Here is a 15,358-nt window from a genome sequence, read left to right as displayed (position 1 = left end):
CAAGTTCTCGGATATCAGAGCCTTAGAAAGTATCTTTTGGACAGGATGCGTGAGAGCCAAGGACTCTTTGAGAGCACCAAATTGGGTGCTTAAAAATGCTTTCACCTCCACCTGTGAATACGAACCACGTGAACATAGAATTCCCACAAAACAAAGCTATTTCACTAAAAAATTTGGACCCACAGAAGACTGCCCACAGTTACAGTCAGGTTCTTTCTATGTGCTCCCCATTAGCTTCAATATAGGCGCATCTCCCATCTGAGAGAGCAGAATTTTCAAGTTAATTTAGCATTGTAGCACACGGCCATCTTTGGGCTGGGGGCCTTAGTGACTCAATTCCTTTCGATCCAAAAAAGCCACAGCTACTACTGAAGATGGCTGCGTGGTCTGGGCCTCTGGAAACACTTGTTTTTGCCAGTTTGGAAAGTATGTGTCCAACCTATAGCATCTCATTGGGGTTCTGACCCTTTCCAGATTGTTTCTTTGGGCTCAGCCATCACGAACTGCAGAAATCTGGGCTGACGCTAGGACCCCTGTGAGCCGTGGGACCCATCGTGGGCTTCCTGCCAGAACCATAGCAGTCTCTGAAGAGGGGACCCTTTGGAAAAGTTATTTTCTCCATCTTGAGATAAACACTTGTCTTCCTATTTAAACTTGCCTGGGATCTGTGTATATTTCAGGGGGGCAGTCGGGGTCTAGAGCGAATTTACTAAGTGAGTGGGTGTAATAGAGCCTTTCCACAGTGCCATCATGTGCCCCCCTTCGCTCTTAGCAGAGAGGCTGGCTTTACCTTTCGGATTCCCCTGGGTTTGAGTTTTGCTAGGAATGTATATTTATAAGAGAGTTTGAAATGTTCCCAGCAGACAGATGTTTCGATTCTCTTAGCCAAGGAACACAGGGAACGGTAGAAAGAAAGGCAGTGGTAGGAGGAGCCCGGGTGTAAGTGTGCTGGGCCACACCTGGCCAGGACCTCGCAGCCACTGGGCACCCAGGACGTGCCTGTTGGATAACAGTAGTGGAGATCAGTGGTTATCACAATCCAAATAGAGTGTTTGACACCGTGATAAATCTCTCACAGCCTGAGTGGGATGAGTAACTGAACACACGTAGCAGGAATCTGATTGTGACACCTGTGCATGTGTGTCCCCGCAGATCCAGATGTACCAGCTCTCGAGGCTTCTTCACGATTACCACAGAGACCTCTACAATCACCTCGAGGAGCATGAGATCGGCCCGAGCCTCTATGCCGCCCCCTGGTTTCTCACCGTGTTTGCCTCACAGTTCCCTCTGGGATTTGTGGCCAGAGTCTTCGGTAAGTGTGTGTAATCTGTTTGCCCGAACCAGCCTTCTCCTGTCAGATGGGAAACATTTAGTCTTGTCCTGTGGGGAGTCTCGTCATTTGTATACCTGCATCTTCTACAAGAATGGGGTGATTTGATGCTCTGAATCTAGTCAGCGTTGGGTTTTGTGGATTGCAAGACCTGCTTCACCTCTGATACTTACCTGGTGGGGTTTAGACCCACTCTTCTCACTGCCAGCCGTCCCCAGAGCAGACGTCTTAAAGACGTGGCCAGGGAGCCCCATGCTTGTATTCCAGGCGTGTGTCTCTCATGAATCATCTTCCGCAACCTCTCTGACCTGCGGTTCTGTTCGTTGATGGCTCCTTGAAACTTTTTGTCCCATGACTTCTGGGCTCCTGTTCTTTTCTACATTCCCTTGGCATCTCTTCCTCCCATGTCTCTTCTTCCCTGCCCTTGGCTCTGCATTTCCTTTGTCCACTCACTGTGAAAACCCCTCCCTGCTGCACCTCACGTGGCCCCCGCCTCATCTTCCCAGAGCCCCCAGCCCTTCACCACTGTGCCCACTGGGACCGCAGGCAGCTCACATTTCAAACATCTCCTACTTTCTTGATTTACTTTTTGAGAAGCTTGTCTCTGTCAAAGTTAAACAGTTATTCACATGCAAAGTCTCCAAGTGGCCTTGAGATGGCAGGGGTAATAATCACATCTGCTCAGGCTCAGGAGCCCAGTGACCCCTGTGAGCCTGGGCAGCTCTCAGACACTGGGTTTTCCCTGCTTCAGAGTGAAAGAACTATTTTGAGAATTCAGGTTCTTTTTAATTTTCTTCTCTTACTGCGGAGGTTATTAAAAAATTGATAATCCTCACACATCGAGTGTTTTAAAAGTGTCACTGATGGGCGCGTGGGTGACTCAGTCGGTTAAGCATCCTACGTCATGATCTCATGGTTCGTGCGTTCGAGCCCCACATCAGGCTCTCAGCTATCAGCTCACGGAGCCCACTGCAGACCCTCTGTCTCCCTCTCTCTGCCCCTCCACTCCTCTCTCTCTCTCTCAAAAATAAATAAAACTTTTAAAAAATTGTAAAAAATAAAGTGTCACTGATGTTCAGTCACTTGATAGCTTAAAAATCTGTAGTCTTCTCATACTCTTTCAGATTTGCTTCTAGAATTAGAGACCATCTCAAAGGGAATGTCCAAAAACATTGCGAGAGCACTCCTTTGGCATGCTTGGGAAAGACAACTTGTAGATGCAAATTCTAGATGCCTGAAATTTGCTTTTTAACATCGGTAGGCATTGAGTTGGTCTTTGCTCCTCTTTTCCCCAGGGTACTAGATTTTTATTCTTACTCCTATCCACAAGGACTTCTAAAGACTTTACCATTTGGCTTTACTAGAAGAATCCATGTTCTGAAAATATTTTCTACCTGCATCCCCTTTTGCATAACTCCCTCCCCAAACTGATTCTTATTTTATGTCCCTTAAAAAAAAAATCATTGGAACGAAAGAGATACTAAAAAAAAAAACCTCTCCTGGTTAAATAAATCATTAGTGAGATTTCATGAACTATTTATATTTATACCATAGTTTAAAAAAAAGATAATTAAAAGCCTCAATTAAAAAAAAAAAAAAAACACCTCAGAATTGTCTGCTTAGTTTACTAATGAAAGAGTCACCGAAACCATACGATCTCTAGCTGTAGGCTGTAGTCTTTCTTGCCAAAAATGTCTATATTTTCTTTTTACTTTTCTTATTCTGGAACTTAAAATCATTAGTGCACTTTAGTTTTTCTCCTGATTTTTTTCAAACAGGAGAGGAGTGAAGATTGAAATAGGTGGGAGTGGGGGTGGGGAGAGTTGATGTTAATGGTTTGAAAATAGCTCAAGAACCGAATTACACCATTTGTGAGAAACCATTGCGTTCCGCCAAGGGGATTTGGATGGGAGGGTCAGCACTGAGTTCTTCCCCCACCGCCCCGCGCCCCCACTTGCAAGTAGTTGTGGGGTACCCTGGCCAGAGAACTGTGTCTGGAAAAGTCTTCCTTTAGGCTGCTTAGGTAAGAGGACAGCAAACAAACCGATTCGGAAACAGGCCCTCCCACTGGAGAATATTCACATCTCTAAAGCTCATTCTGACGACTTCATAAATTAGAAGCTAAAGCCATCAAAAGCAGGGTATTTATATTACGTAATCAGTGGTGAGTCTCAGAGGCTCTTATACATTATGTATGCATAATGATGCCAGTGTCTGTAACTCCTGGATCCCACAGACCCCTGCCGTACTAAGTGGGTGCATGTCCGGCTGGCTGAGGCTCCCCAGATTGTAGTTAGGAAGTGGGAACTTGAGGCAGGACTGTGTTATGTCATTTTGCAACAACTGTTGGGGTTTTTGTTTTTGTTTTGCACAGTCTGTTCCATTTATCAGTACTTAAAACCAAACCGTTTTATTATTAGTAGGTTCCATAGAAAGGTTTTTTAGAAACCACTTCTGTACTTAGCGTCGGTCGGCGACTTAAACCGTGTTTGTTTAGCTCCGTGATGCTCGATAGCTTAGTTTTAATTGCCCAAACCTGCCATTCATACGCTCGCTCTAGTCTTTTTTGGCCTGAAGCCCATTTCATTGTAAGCCTTTAGGCCTGAATAAACCATAATAACAAATGGACCTTTGTCAACTATTCACCATTTCATATGTAAGTACAGGATTCTCAGCTTGCGGACAGCATAGCTCGTATGTTAATTAACAGGTTGCTTCACATTAAGTATATGCTCTTTGGAGGCACACCAGCCAGCGATGCATGTGCCTGAACTTTCACATGGTAATCACACTTCCTGAATGTCTGTCTTCTGATGGGGTGTCCCATAAGGTAAAATAGCCTCCTCCTGTATGTTTCCAGTTTGGGTGTAGAGGGGGCTTGGGAGAGCTGTTTACTCTGTTCACCTTCAAATCACATCTACCTTTGTAAAAAAAAAAAAAAAAAAAAAAATCTGAGAAACAGGACCGGCTCGCGCCTGCTGGAGGCGGCGGCTGTGGTGCTCAGCTCCTGGTGTTTGCTGAGGGAGACACTGCCAAGTAGATGAGGGAGGAGGTGGGAGTGTAAAAATGAAGGGTTTGCAAAAAAAAAAAAAAAAAAAAAAAAAAAACACAGAAGCCACCTGTACTACAGGGAAGGACTCAGAGAGGCTTTAGGACTAAGATAGATTTAGGAAAACAAGATGGTTTAAATGGCCAGGGAAAAAAAAGCTCCCAAGGGAACATGACACAGAGTTAAGGAAGTGAGTTTTTGTCAATTCTGCTTGTACTGTGTCTGCCGTCATCCTTCATTTTCCCCCCACCTGGTCCTGGGAGGAAGGTAGGGCTCTCATACCTGGAGGACTCCAGGCTCCCAGGGGAAAGTCAAGGAGAGGGATTGCCCTTGACAGAAAGACAAAGGTGGCTGCAAAAGAAATGCAGGAGAAGTTGGCTTACTGGCCACACGCTTTGCATTGACGGTTTCCCCCTGTAGGAAACTGCATCTTTATAGCACGGGGGGTTTCAAATAGAGTTCCAACACATGTTAACACAATAACAGGGAAGTGTCTTCAAAGGAAAGTAGTAGCTATTTGCCTTGTTCGCCACGAATCATTGGCAAAGTGGTGGAGTCAGCCGAAATTCAGGCCCCCTTTACTTCCTGCCTGATAAAACCCTTTGCCTGCTTCTGGGTGGCTCGAAACAGGAGAGAAGGGAAGTTGGCTGCAGTGTGGTGAGCGGGGCTTCTGTGGGGCTGCTGGGTGGCTCTCACAGCTCACTTTCTTGAGCACCTATTTTCAGATGCAGGAAATTAATTCACTTTTCAAGGAGATTATTGTTTTTGGATTTTTTTTTTGTTTGAAGTTTCCAGAATGGGGGTGCCTGGGTGGCTCAGTTGGTTAAGCCAACTGATCTCACGGTCAGTGAGTTCAAGCCCTGTGTTGGGCTCTGTGCTGACATCTCGGAGCCTGGAGCCTGCTTTGGATTCTGTGTCTCCCTCTCTGTCCCTCTTCTGCTCATGCTGTCTGTCTCTCTAGATAAATAAATTAAATGAATAAATAAATATTTTAAAAATAATAATAATAAAAATAAAAATTTCCAGAATGTAAATATGTAAAGATTGGAAGATGAACAAAAATGAAAGTAATTCTTTACTGTTATTTAAAAATTATTTAATTTGGGGGGGTGCCTGGTTGGCTCAGTCAGCTGAGTGTCTGACTTTGGCTCAGGTCATGATCTCAAGGATCATGAGTTCCAGCCCTGCATCGGGCTGTCTGCTGTCAGCACAGAGCCCGCTTTTGGATCCTCTGACTCCCCTCTCTCTGCCCCTCCCCCACTCGTTCCACTCTCTCCCTCTTTCTCTCTCTCTCTCTCTCTCTCAAAAATAAATGAACATTAAAAAATGTTTTAAAAAAGTGCCTCCCCCAACTTTTTGTTTTGCTTTGTTTTCTTCATATAGTCCAGAAAAGTCTAAGTTTATAATGCTAGGGAGCACTCTCCTAAGTAGATTTGTTATAAAAACCAAGATCCTAGGAGAACAAAATTTGGAAGACCCGATGTCAACCTTAAGAGACCACAGATATGGGGCACCTGGGGGGCTCAGCCGGTTGAGAGTCTCTTCAGTCGAGGTCATGATCTCATGGTTTGTGGGATGGAGTCCTACATCGGGCTCTGCGCTCACAGTGCAAAGCCTGCTTGGGATTCTCTCTCTCTCTCTGCCCCTCCCCTGCCCGTGCTCACTTGCTCACTCTCTCAAAATAAATAAACATTAAAGGAAAAAAGATTGCTGATATTGATTGCATATTTGATAATGGTCCTAAAACTTCACCAATAATTATGTATCTTAATTGGCTTAGATGCAGCACTCTATCTAACTTTAAGGTACGCGTCTCTCAGAGACTAAAGGCACTAAGCTGTGGCATTCGGTCCGGTGCCATAGTCCTTTTCTAGGACCTTGCACAGGATGGCTTGGTATTCTGATAGATGCTGTCAATTTTTGTTCGGCTATAAATGCTGATATATTGAAAGGAGGTCTCGCTGGCTAAACCACAGAAGCTTCACCTTTACCTTGTTTTGTTTTGGGGGAAATGTCATTTCTGTTTAAAAATACATCTCAGTTATTGTGCTATTTTAGATCTTTTCTATTTTCTATAGTGGTGAATTACACGGTTAGACTGTGTATTTTGTAAAGCAGACATTTCACAAGAATATTCTTCCACAGGGCGGTCTCAATACCCGTAATACTTCCCCTAAGAAGCTCACATTTCAAAGATCCCATCAGTTCGCTAATTTATCTTCCCAGCCTCTACAGCCACACCTAAGAAGGAGGCAGCCCTCCGTCCTTTCCAGTTTCCTGGGGCCTCCCGAGCCATGAGCACTGCAATGTTTGTGGAAACAGTGTGCCTCTGAGTTCTGTGAGAGAGCGGGGCGGACCTCGGCGGGTGGCACGCACCCTGGCACCGAGTCTGCTTCTGCAGTTGAGGTCTCGGTGAAGGTCACGGAGCATCTCCAGGGCTCACCCGGCCGGCTGGCACCTAGGTGTGCCCTGTGCACAGACCTCTCCGATTCAGACATCTTCCCTGTGTGTGCGGCAGCTTCCAGCCTCTCCTGTTTCTTGATGGCTTTTTTGTGCTATCGCACTGAGCCGCCTAGAGACACCCAGCGAGGCTGGGGACTCCTCCTCTCACCTGCTAATGCCTTCCCCAACTTGATGGGATGGACAACTTCTTTGTCTCTTCCATTGTCCTGCAGCACCACCCCCCCGCGCCCCCCACATTGACAGGTGGCCTTTAATTAGATTTTTGGCTCTCATCATTAAAGTTGTATTTTTTTCTTGTATTGTTAACCCCAGTTGTTAGATAACTTGCCTGAATATAGTCACCGAACAGTTCGTTGGTAGGGCTGTATGTTTTATTCTCAGAACAATTTGACTCTTTCTCGAGTGGCTTCAGCTCTTGAGGAGGGGGCGCCAGGCCTGGACTGGCTGCTCGCCCAGTTCCCCGGGCCACTTGCCCTCCCTCGCACCATGTACAGCCCATGTAGGGGTTGCTAACATGTGCCAGCTGTTCTAAGAAAAAGCTATGACAAGAACTAGAAAATAACTCTGACAAAGTTCTTTGAATTTCTCTGAACAAAGATGGTTTTCACTCCATTATTATGCTAAAATGTAGTGTATTGCAAGTATTTAATAATGTACTTTTGCAACTCTGCAGACATTTTATAGATTTTAGAGATCTTTTAATTCTTTATTTCAAAACAGGAAAGAGGAGCATTTTTAAAAATTTCTCATGTTTTATATCTAAAAATCTTTCAGTTTTACCCATAAAAATGTGTTTTAGTAACTCCTTTAAAATCCAGAGCATTTCTAGAAAAAGAGTGATAAAAAGTTTTCTTTTTCTCAGTTTAACTTCTGAAGCATGTTTGAATTTAATATGTTTTTAGAACAACAACAAAAAAGATTTATCTTAACCTATGACAAAATCTTAGCAGTATGTTTATTTATATTTCTTCTATTATTTGCAATATTGTCTTGACAACCTTATCTGAAATATCAGGCACTTAAAAAGGAAATAAAGTTTGCAATTTGGACTTACGTTTCCCACCATCCTGCTCTGATGTGTGGAAAAGAAAATGCAATGTTAGTTCATCAGAAACTGGTCTGCTTTAACTTTCTGCATTTCTGTGTTTCCCCAGATATGATCTTTCTTCAGGGATCAGAGGTCATATTTAAAGTGGCATTAAGTCTGTTGGGAAGCCATAAGCCCTTGATTCTGCAACATGAAAACCTAGAAACCATAGTTGACTTTATAAAAACCACCCTTCCCAACCTGGGCTTGGTGCAAATGGAAAAGACCATCAGTCAGGTATGATTCGATCTGACCTTCAGGCTTAAGCCATCCTGGATATGGAGAGCTTAATTTTCTTTTGATCGGGACCTATTTCCTACCACTTTGTATCCTGGGCAGTCTCTTGTGTGATGCCCGGCATGTGGGAAACACATGTGTACACATACGAAACACATAGCCGGATGTGTGTTCAGTGATGCGGTGCGTGAATGTGACGGGGGTACGCCACATGGAAACACGGTGACGGTGTTCAGGTGCAATAACCGCAAGCCACCAGTAGTTTCTTGTAATCGAGAGGCTTCACCCCTAGTTGTTTGTTCTTCTGAAACACATGTGCTATTCAATGTAGGCTCTTATGCATGCTTTGATTTTTTCTGCTGCGTGGTATTATTTGGAATTCTCTAAAAACAACCCTTTGATAACAAAGTTGTGATAGAGAATATATATTCTAGAAGTTTGTTCCATGATGTGGTTTTTAAGATAGAAGTCAGCTCCCCATCTGTGACCTCAGCACATGTTGTAGATAGCCGAACCATGAGGTGAGGGTGGATTGAGCCAGAATTACACCAAGGCCAGTTGTTAAACGGTCTGGGCTAGGGGCGGGAGCAGATTTTGACTGTGTATAAAGAAGAATCTACTAGTAATGATTGTTGACTCTGAAGGACTGAGCTGTTTGGCAGAGGGTACATCACCACTGGAAGTGTCCAGAGGCCGGATGGCTTAGAAAATGCTCTGGAAGGGATTTCTGCATCAGGGCCAATAGTCAGGCCCCTTCTAAGCCTAGAACTTATCTCACCTGCTCAAAATACGATGAAAACATAGAGCAGTCAGGTAAAAACAAGTAGTGAAACAAAGCTATTTTTTTTAAACAAATCTTTATTCTGAGGATGTCTGATAGTCCCAGAGAAATGCTGCGACCCCAGTGGATTGCACCCACATGGCGTGTTTGTGGTCTCATTGGCTGCTCCTCCTTCAGTGTTGCGCACTGAGAAAGCAGCAGTCCTGACCTGGGGTGGGGGTGGGGGCAGGTGGCAGCCGTGTGGCTCTGGGTCTCCACACGTTTCCTGGGCCTGTGTGAGAGGGCACTCCCTGCCTTTCCACTCTGCATTTCCGTCTTTAGTTAATTGATAGGCTCTGCATCTCTCTGTATTTTTTTTCCCTGGCACGTTTCTCTCCATGTGAATAGCTTTGGCTTGTTCGGGCCCTACTTTCTGCCAGATTCTGTGTGAATCTACATATACACATGATCTCATTTAATCATGACCAAATTCCTGAGAGGATAGATGGACTTAACCCATGAGGATCTCAGGGCCTGGAGAGGTAAACTCACTGGCCCACAGTCGCCCTGCCGCAAAGCAGGACGGGAGGGTTTCTCTTGCCTCCAGGTGGTTTAGTAGCTACTCAACACCACCAAGTGTCTCCGGGTGTCATTTAATTACAGAATTTTTCTCTATTTCACCAGTGTGTTAATACTGAATTCTCAGCTCTTTTGATTCTTTAACTTTTGGCATTCATGTGCACGGACGGACTCCCTGTTAGAGCTTTCATTGCATATATGTCTACTTTATGGCTGCTGGGGCATAAAGCCTTGGCTACCTAAAGTCTGTGCCAGTGAATGCCTTCACTTTGCACCTGGCTCCTGGCTCTAAGACAGGCAGTCTCAACTGACATTCAGTTTACCTCCTAGATATTGAGCCCCAGAAAAGAATCCCATTTTTCCTCCTTTTCTGTAAAGAATATTTATTCACAGTATCAAGTTCTCTCTAAATGTTGAAAGAATAGAAATGGACATAGCATGGAGAGAGAACAGTGTGTGTGTGTGTGTGTGTGTGTGTGAGTGTGAGAGATACGTTCTAGGCAACTGTCTTGAACTTGGCATCCTTTATTCTGTTGACTCCTTGACAACCCTGGGGCATGTTTTATAATCCCCATTTTTATAGGTGGGGAAACTGGGCATAGAAAGAGTAACATGCCCAATGCTCTGTATACAGTGGCAAAGCCAAGAATGTGAGGTGTCTCTGACACCAGAGCCCATCCTGTGCAGAAAATAAACATGTAATCCAGTAATTTCAAGTGTGGTAAGAGCCACAGTAGTGCCTGTGCAAGGGCTTATGGGAGCTGGGCCTCGAGCTGGTGGAGTGAACATTGCTGATTGAAAATTGGGGGAGTTGAATTCAACTGGGCCCAAAGAATCAGCTAAGAACAGAGGTCACACATTTTCTGTCGTGGGCCATGTAGGGAGTCTTTCGGGCTTTGTGAGCCAGAAGGTCTCTGTTGCAGTCACTAGTCACTCTGTCTTTGAGGCACAAAGTCAACCAGATAATATGTACATGAATGAAGTGACTATGTTGCAATAAAACTTTATGAAAACATGCAGTGGGACAGATGCAGTCCACAGGCCGCACTTTGCTGATGCCTGATCACAGGCAGGGGAGTGAGAATAGAAATTCTAGATGCCTCTGCAGTGAGCTTTGAAGGGGAGGGCGCTTGGGGATTGGGAGCAGCAGGGCAGACAACACAAAATCTGTTTCTGGGCCCGGATTTTCAACCTGCCAGAAGTCTTGACGGGAAGCTGTTAGAATGCCAGGCTGCTCACTGCCCCTCACCTCCAGAGGGTGCTCTGGTTTCAAATCCTACGCAGAGATGAGGCCTGAGGTACAGTGTGACTCCTGCAGCCTCAGAGGACCCCCAAGCTCAAATCTTGGAGGTCCACAGAGTGGAAGTGAAAGACCTATTCACTGCACATGACAGAGCATTCGGTCCTGTGTACGAATGGGCAGAGTCTGGGTGGTCCTCTGTGATGGCTAATGGTTCCATCTCATTACATACCTTTTCTACAGGTGGCCTCAGCTTGAGCCCCTGGGATGCAGCCTGCATCCGGGACATGGTGGGGAAGGCCGCTAAGGATAGTGTTCTGTAGCTTTGGCTTAGTTTGGGTTGGCGGGGACCAGCCACGGCAGGGCAGGTCCAGAGTGGACAGTGTCCAGGGCAGAAGGACAAGGGTCTCTAAAGTCTCTGTGGCAGTTCCTCAGTGTGACTTAACTGTCTGTCATATGTGAGCTATAAAAATCCTCTGACCCAAGAAGGGGGAAACCCTGGGGATAAACAGAAGCGAAGAGGAGGAGGTCCGGTTTGTATGCTTGTCACGGTGAGTGCCGCCTGCCTTTGCAGCCTCATTGCTGTGCAGGGAAGAACAACAGAGTTGGAGAGGGACTTTGGGAGACAGAGCAAACAGCCTGTTTTCAACATCCTTTGGGCTACATTCACAGTGTGGCCCCAGACCAGCACTGTGTGTCATTGTATCATGTAGGAACTTGTTAGAAACGCGGAATCTGGGGCCTCACCCCAGACCTGCTGAGTCAGAATGTGCATTTTAACAAGATCCCCAGGGTATTCACACACACTGGAACATTTGAAAAGCTCTGCTATGGGCAACTTCATTAAAAACACACTAGACAATTCCCTGTTCTAGTTGAGCTTGTAGGATAGAAACCAGAATCTTAACAAGGTCCCTTTTGTTCAGAAGACGCTCCTCAAAATCACCGTGTTGAGGCCGCCCCTTCTGCACCGGGAGGGGCCTTCACCGCTTGGGCAGTTTACTGTTGAAAACGAGTACTTTTTAAAAGGCCAATCAGTGCAATACCAAAAGGGTGGGGTACAGTGAGGAGGAATATTTTACCACTGGTATTGTTAAGAATTGCTTGCATGTGGTGATAATAAAAAGCAGACCGGTTTTTAGTTGGGTTTAGTATTTTTAAATTCACTACAGGCACTGTACTCCCTGACTGCCGATACCGGGCACACTGCCCCACCCTCCAGCCCTTGGTATGCCACTGAGACGGACAGACAGACAGCTGTGGGGAGCGAAGGGTTCTGGAGGTGGGGAAGGTGGAAAGTATGTGGCTGGTTCTGCAGACATCAGGGTTAATGGCTTCATTCTACCGAGTGTCCACAGACTGCAAAGAGAAACTCGCTGGGTCTCCAATAGCAAATGAGCCAAGAACATAAACAGACAATTCACTAAAAAGGAGATACATCTAATAAGCAAATATCTGCGAAAATATTTCGCGTCATGCATAATTTAAAAAACATGTAACGCTCTACCTACTAGATTAACAAAATGAAAAATTTTAGGGCCAGTAGCCAGTGCGGAGGGCATACTGTATCTGGCACATTGGTATGTTGTTAATGGCATTGTGCGTTGGTGATTCCCATTTGGGAAGCAATTTGGCAATGTGTATCACAAGCCGGTAAAATATTCATACCCTTTGACTCAGTAATCCCATTTCTTGGAATGTATCCTTAGGAAATAATCCAAAATATGGGAAAAGCCATATGTACAAGGATGTTCAGGGTTGTTATTTAAAACAACAGAAACTTTGCGAGTAACTAGATATCCAGTGCTTGATGAATGGGTCCACGTGGTTATGACATGTTGAGCACGTAGAATAACGAAGCCATTGGTAATTACAGAAATGCAGAATCTAGAGCAACTTGAAAAAGCACTGTTCGAGGACCTGGGCTCTCCTTTCTCCACCAGTCACACACTGCCATGGTTTGAGATCAATTCTAGGGCGTAACTGCAGAATCAAGGGCTCTAAGTGTTTCAGCCGCCAAGAGATAATGGTGCAGTTAAGCGGCAGTGATTACGACCCAGGATGGCTCCTGGGGATTGATGGAGTCCTGAAAGAGTTTACAGCTTTGGGCCCAGCTGAGAGCCATTAACCTTAGCAGGTCGTCAATCTGCATTAAAGGCCACAGGTTTTGTTCCCAGGTTTTCCAGATTAGTAGCTCATTTAAAAAATCTCTGTGGAAGAAAAAAAGTGTGGGTATGACATTTATTCTGCCTCATATTTATAATTATACACAGTGCCACAGCAATCTCGGTTTTAATGTTTGTGGTTTTTACTCTGAGCTATTCAGAGGTTCCGTGATGCGGCATCCTTTGCGATTTTGCTGAAGCACAGGGTTGAATGTGAAGCATGTGGAAGCAGCTTCCTTAGCTAAGCCAGCACCTGCTCACCTTGCCAGCATGTGCCGGGCACCTCCACGAGTTGTCTCACGTAACTCCCGCAGCGATGCCGGGAGGTGGGTGCTGTCACCCCCATGTCAGAGGCCAGGAACTGAGGCTGGGAGAGGTCATTCAGGGCGTCGCCAGTGGAGCCCTGCTTCAAGGGGCTGGGTCCGTTTTCTTGACTGTAACATAGAGACGATAATCCCTGCTGACCTCACAGGTACTCTGAGGGACAACAGAGACTCCAACCAGCGCAGCAGACTTTCACACACATACATGCCACGAACACGCCGTGTATTAGTTCCTCAGCATAGAATGACTTTTGTGCCTAATTGGTACTGTCCACTGAATTAAACTGAAAAGCAGGAAGCTAAAAAACTAAATCACAAGGAAGAGAAGATTGTTGGGAATGGTGTGAAAGTAAACCTAGATTTTGAAAATTGCTTTCAGCGAAGGTAGGATTCATCTGTGTTTGAATGCTGATAGGGTGCCATCAGGGGAAATGAGTTTTCATTGATTTTAACTATGTTGGCGTTTCTTAAGGCAAGACAGTGAAGAGTCCTTTTGTGCCCTTCTAAAGTCTAACTTTGTCCTCTAAATGTGTGTTCTGATGGTGCTGGCCATCTGTGGTCCCAACGTGACTAAAGGCTCAGAGCTGCACACACAGTCATGTTGGAACGTCACTTGTGTGCTGAGAGGCACGGCCTGTGGGGCGATCCCACAGCAAAGGCTGGGAAGAGAGAACGCGCCTTGGGCGGCCGCAGCGTCTGCCTCCTGACCCCCTCTTGAGCCCAGCTTCCATGCAGCTCACTCATCAAGAGAAAGTACAAACTTGAACAACTCACTTGCGCACTTTGGGGCTGCTGTTCACACGGGTGTGTTTTGATCACTGTCACTATTCTAGGCAGGAAGGCAGTGTTTCACATGCACTCATCTGTGTGGGCGGCATTTGGGGTTTGGCTCATTTCTGCATATCTTGTGTGCAAAGGAGGGTTTTTTAGTAAACAGTTCCATTACTTAGCTGTTCTTGTAACTCTAAAAAACCCAACTGAACTATAATTAAACTTTGACTCGGTGACTGGGCAAATAGGGCTATGATTCTTTTGTTTTGTTTTTTTCCTCTCTCTTTGACCCATAGCTGACGTATCTAACATAATAGAATTTTCAGAGAAAAAGGAAATAAGTACTGAAATAAGAACTAAAAATATATTTTTATAAGCCTTGTGAAAAATAAAGTTTTGGCTTCTGGAAAATGAGTATCAGAGACCCACACTTGTTGTTACCTTGGGTTTATTTCTAAATGCTGCTTTTATTTTTTCTTCCCAAGTAAAATTGTGACCTTACTAATGCAGAGGGTTTTCCTTTTTTTTTTTTTTTTTAATGACTAATCGTAAGAACCAGGCATAGAGTGGGTACTTAGTGGATGCTTGTCGACATGGTTGCATGTGTGTGCACGTGTATTTTTCTCATTTTCAGTGCCTGATGACTTTTTTGTGTATAGCAGGTGTTTGAGATGGATATCTCTAAGCAGTTACAAGCCTATGAAGTCGAGTACCATGTGCTTCAAGAAGAACTTATCGATTCCTCTCCTCTCAGTGACAACCAAAGAATGGACAAATTAGAGAAGACCAACAGCAGCTTGCGCAAACAGAACCTTGACCTACTGGAGCAACTGCAGGTGAGCACGTGTATAAAGCAGCTTCCTGAGCCTGGAAAGCATGGTAGATCATTAGCGCGCCAAAGCACCAGCCGGCTGGGTTTTCCCACGACCACAGGACCTCTCTCCCTCCCCTGGTCTGTTTATAGTTGGGATCAAAGGTACCCCAGGAGAATTGAGCCTTTTTATTAGGAAGCAGACAGATTATCCTGTGCTGGGGTCAGACAGTCCTGGAACTTTCTGAGAGGCTGTCTCTGCACTTGATCCTTTTAGGAGACAGGGACAGCGACGACCTTGGGTCCAGGATGCCAAGGGACTCTTCGCTGAATGCCAGCGATTGTGCTTTGAGTAATAACCAGAGAAAGGCTTGGGCTTCTGTGAGTGAAGCCAGCTAGGTCGTGGAGAGCAGTAATGCAGAAATCTACCTACAAAATAAACCAGAGCATGTGGTCATGATTTGGGAGTCCGTACTTCAAGTATTGGATTAATGAAGGACACTCTTCTTCCCTCTAGAAGCTTCCATTTTAGCATGGATAAAT

The 15,358-nt window shown here is 45.2% G+C and overlaps 1 protein-coding gene across 8 annotated transcripts in view; it reads left to right on the top strand.

Annotated features, from left to right (window-relative positions):
* The window catches only part of TBC1D1 (TBC1 domain family member 1), a 224,409-nt gene that overhangs the window by 205,414 nt on the left and 3,637 nt on the right, over positions 1-15,358 (top strand). For 7 of the 8 annotated variants that reach the window (XM_053217464.1, XM_053217463.1, XM_027054259.2 and 4 more), the window contains 3 exons: positions 1,153-1,312; positions 7,997-8,166; positions 14,667-14,840. In XM_053217464.1, the coding sequence (XP_053073439.1) occupies positions 1,153-1,312; positions 7,997-8,166; positions 14,667-14,840 (504 nt within the window). Of the gene's footprint in view, positions 1-1,152; positions 1,313-7,996; positions 8,167-14,666; positions 14,841-15,358 lie in introns of those variants that run through there. The other variant, XM_027054353.2, reaches the window with a different exon arrangement.

Source organism: Acinonyx jubatus, chromosome B1 (genome assembly GCF_027475565.1).
Source record: "Acinonyx jubatus isolate Ajub_Pintada_27869175 chromosome B1, VMU_Ajub_asm_v1.0, whole genome shotgun sequence".
In the NCBI taxonomy this organism is placed as follows: domain Eukaryota; kingdom Metazoa; phylum Chordata; class Mammalia; order Carnivora; family Felidae; genus Acinonyx; species Acinonyx jubatus.
The sequence above is the reverse complement of the archived record's forward strand: the minus strand, read 5'-3'. Positions and strand labels throughout refer to the sequence as shown.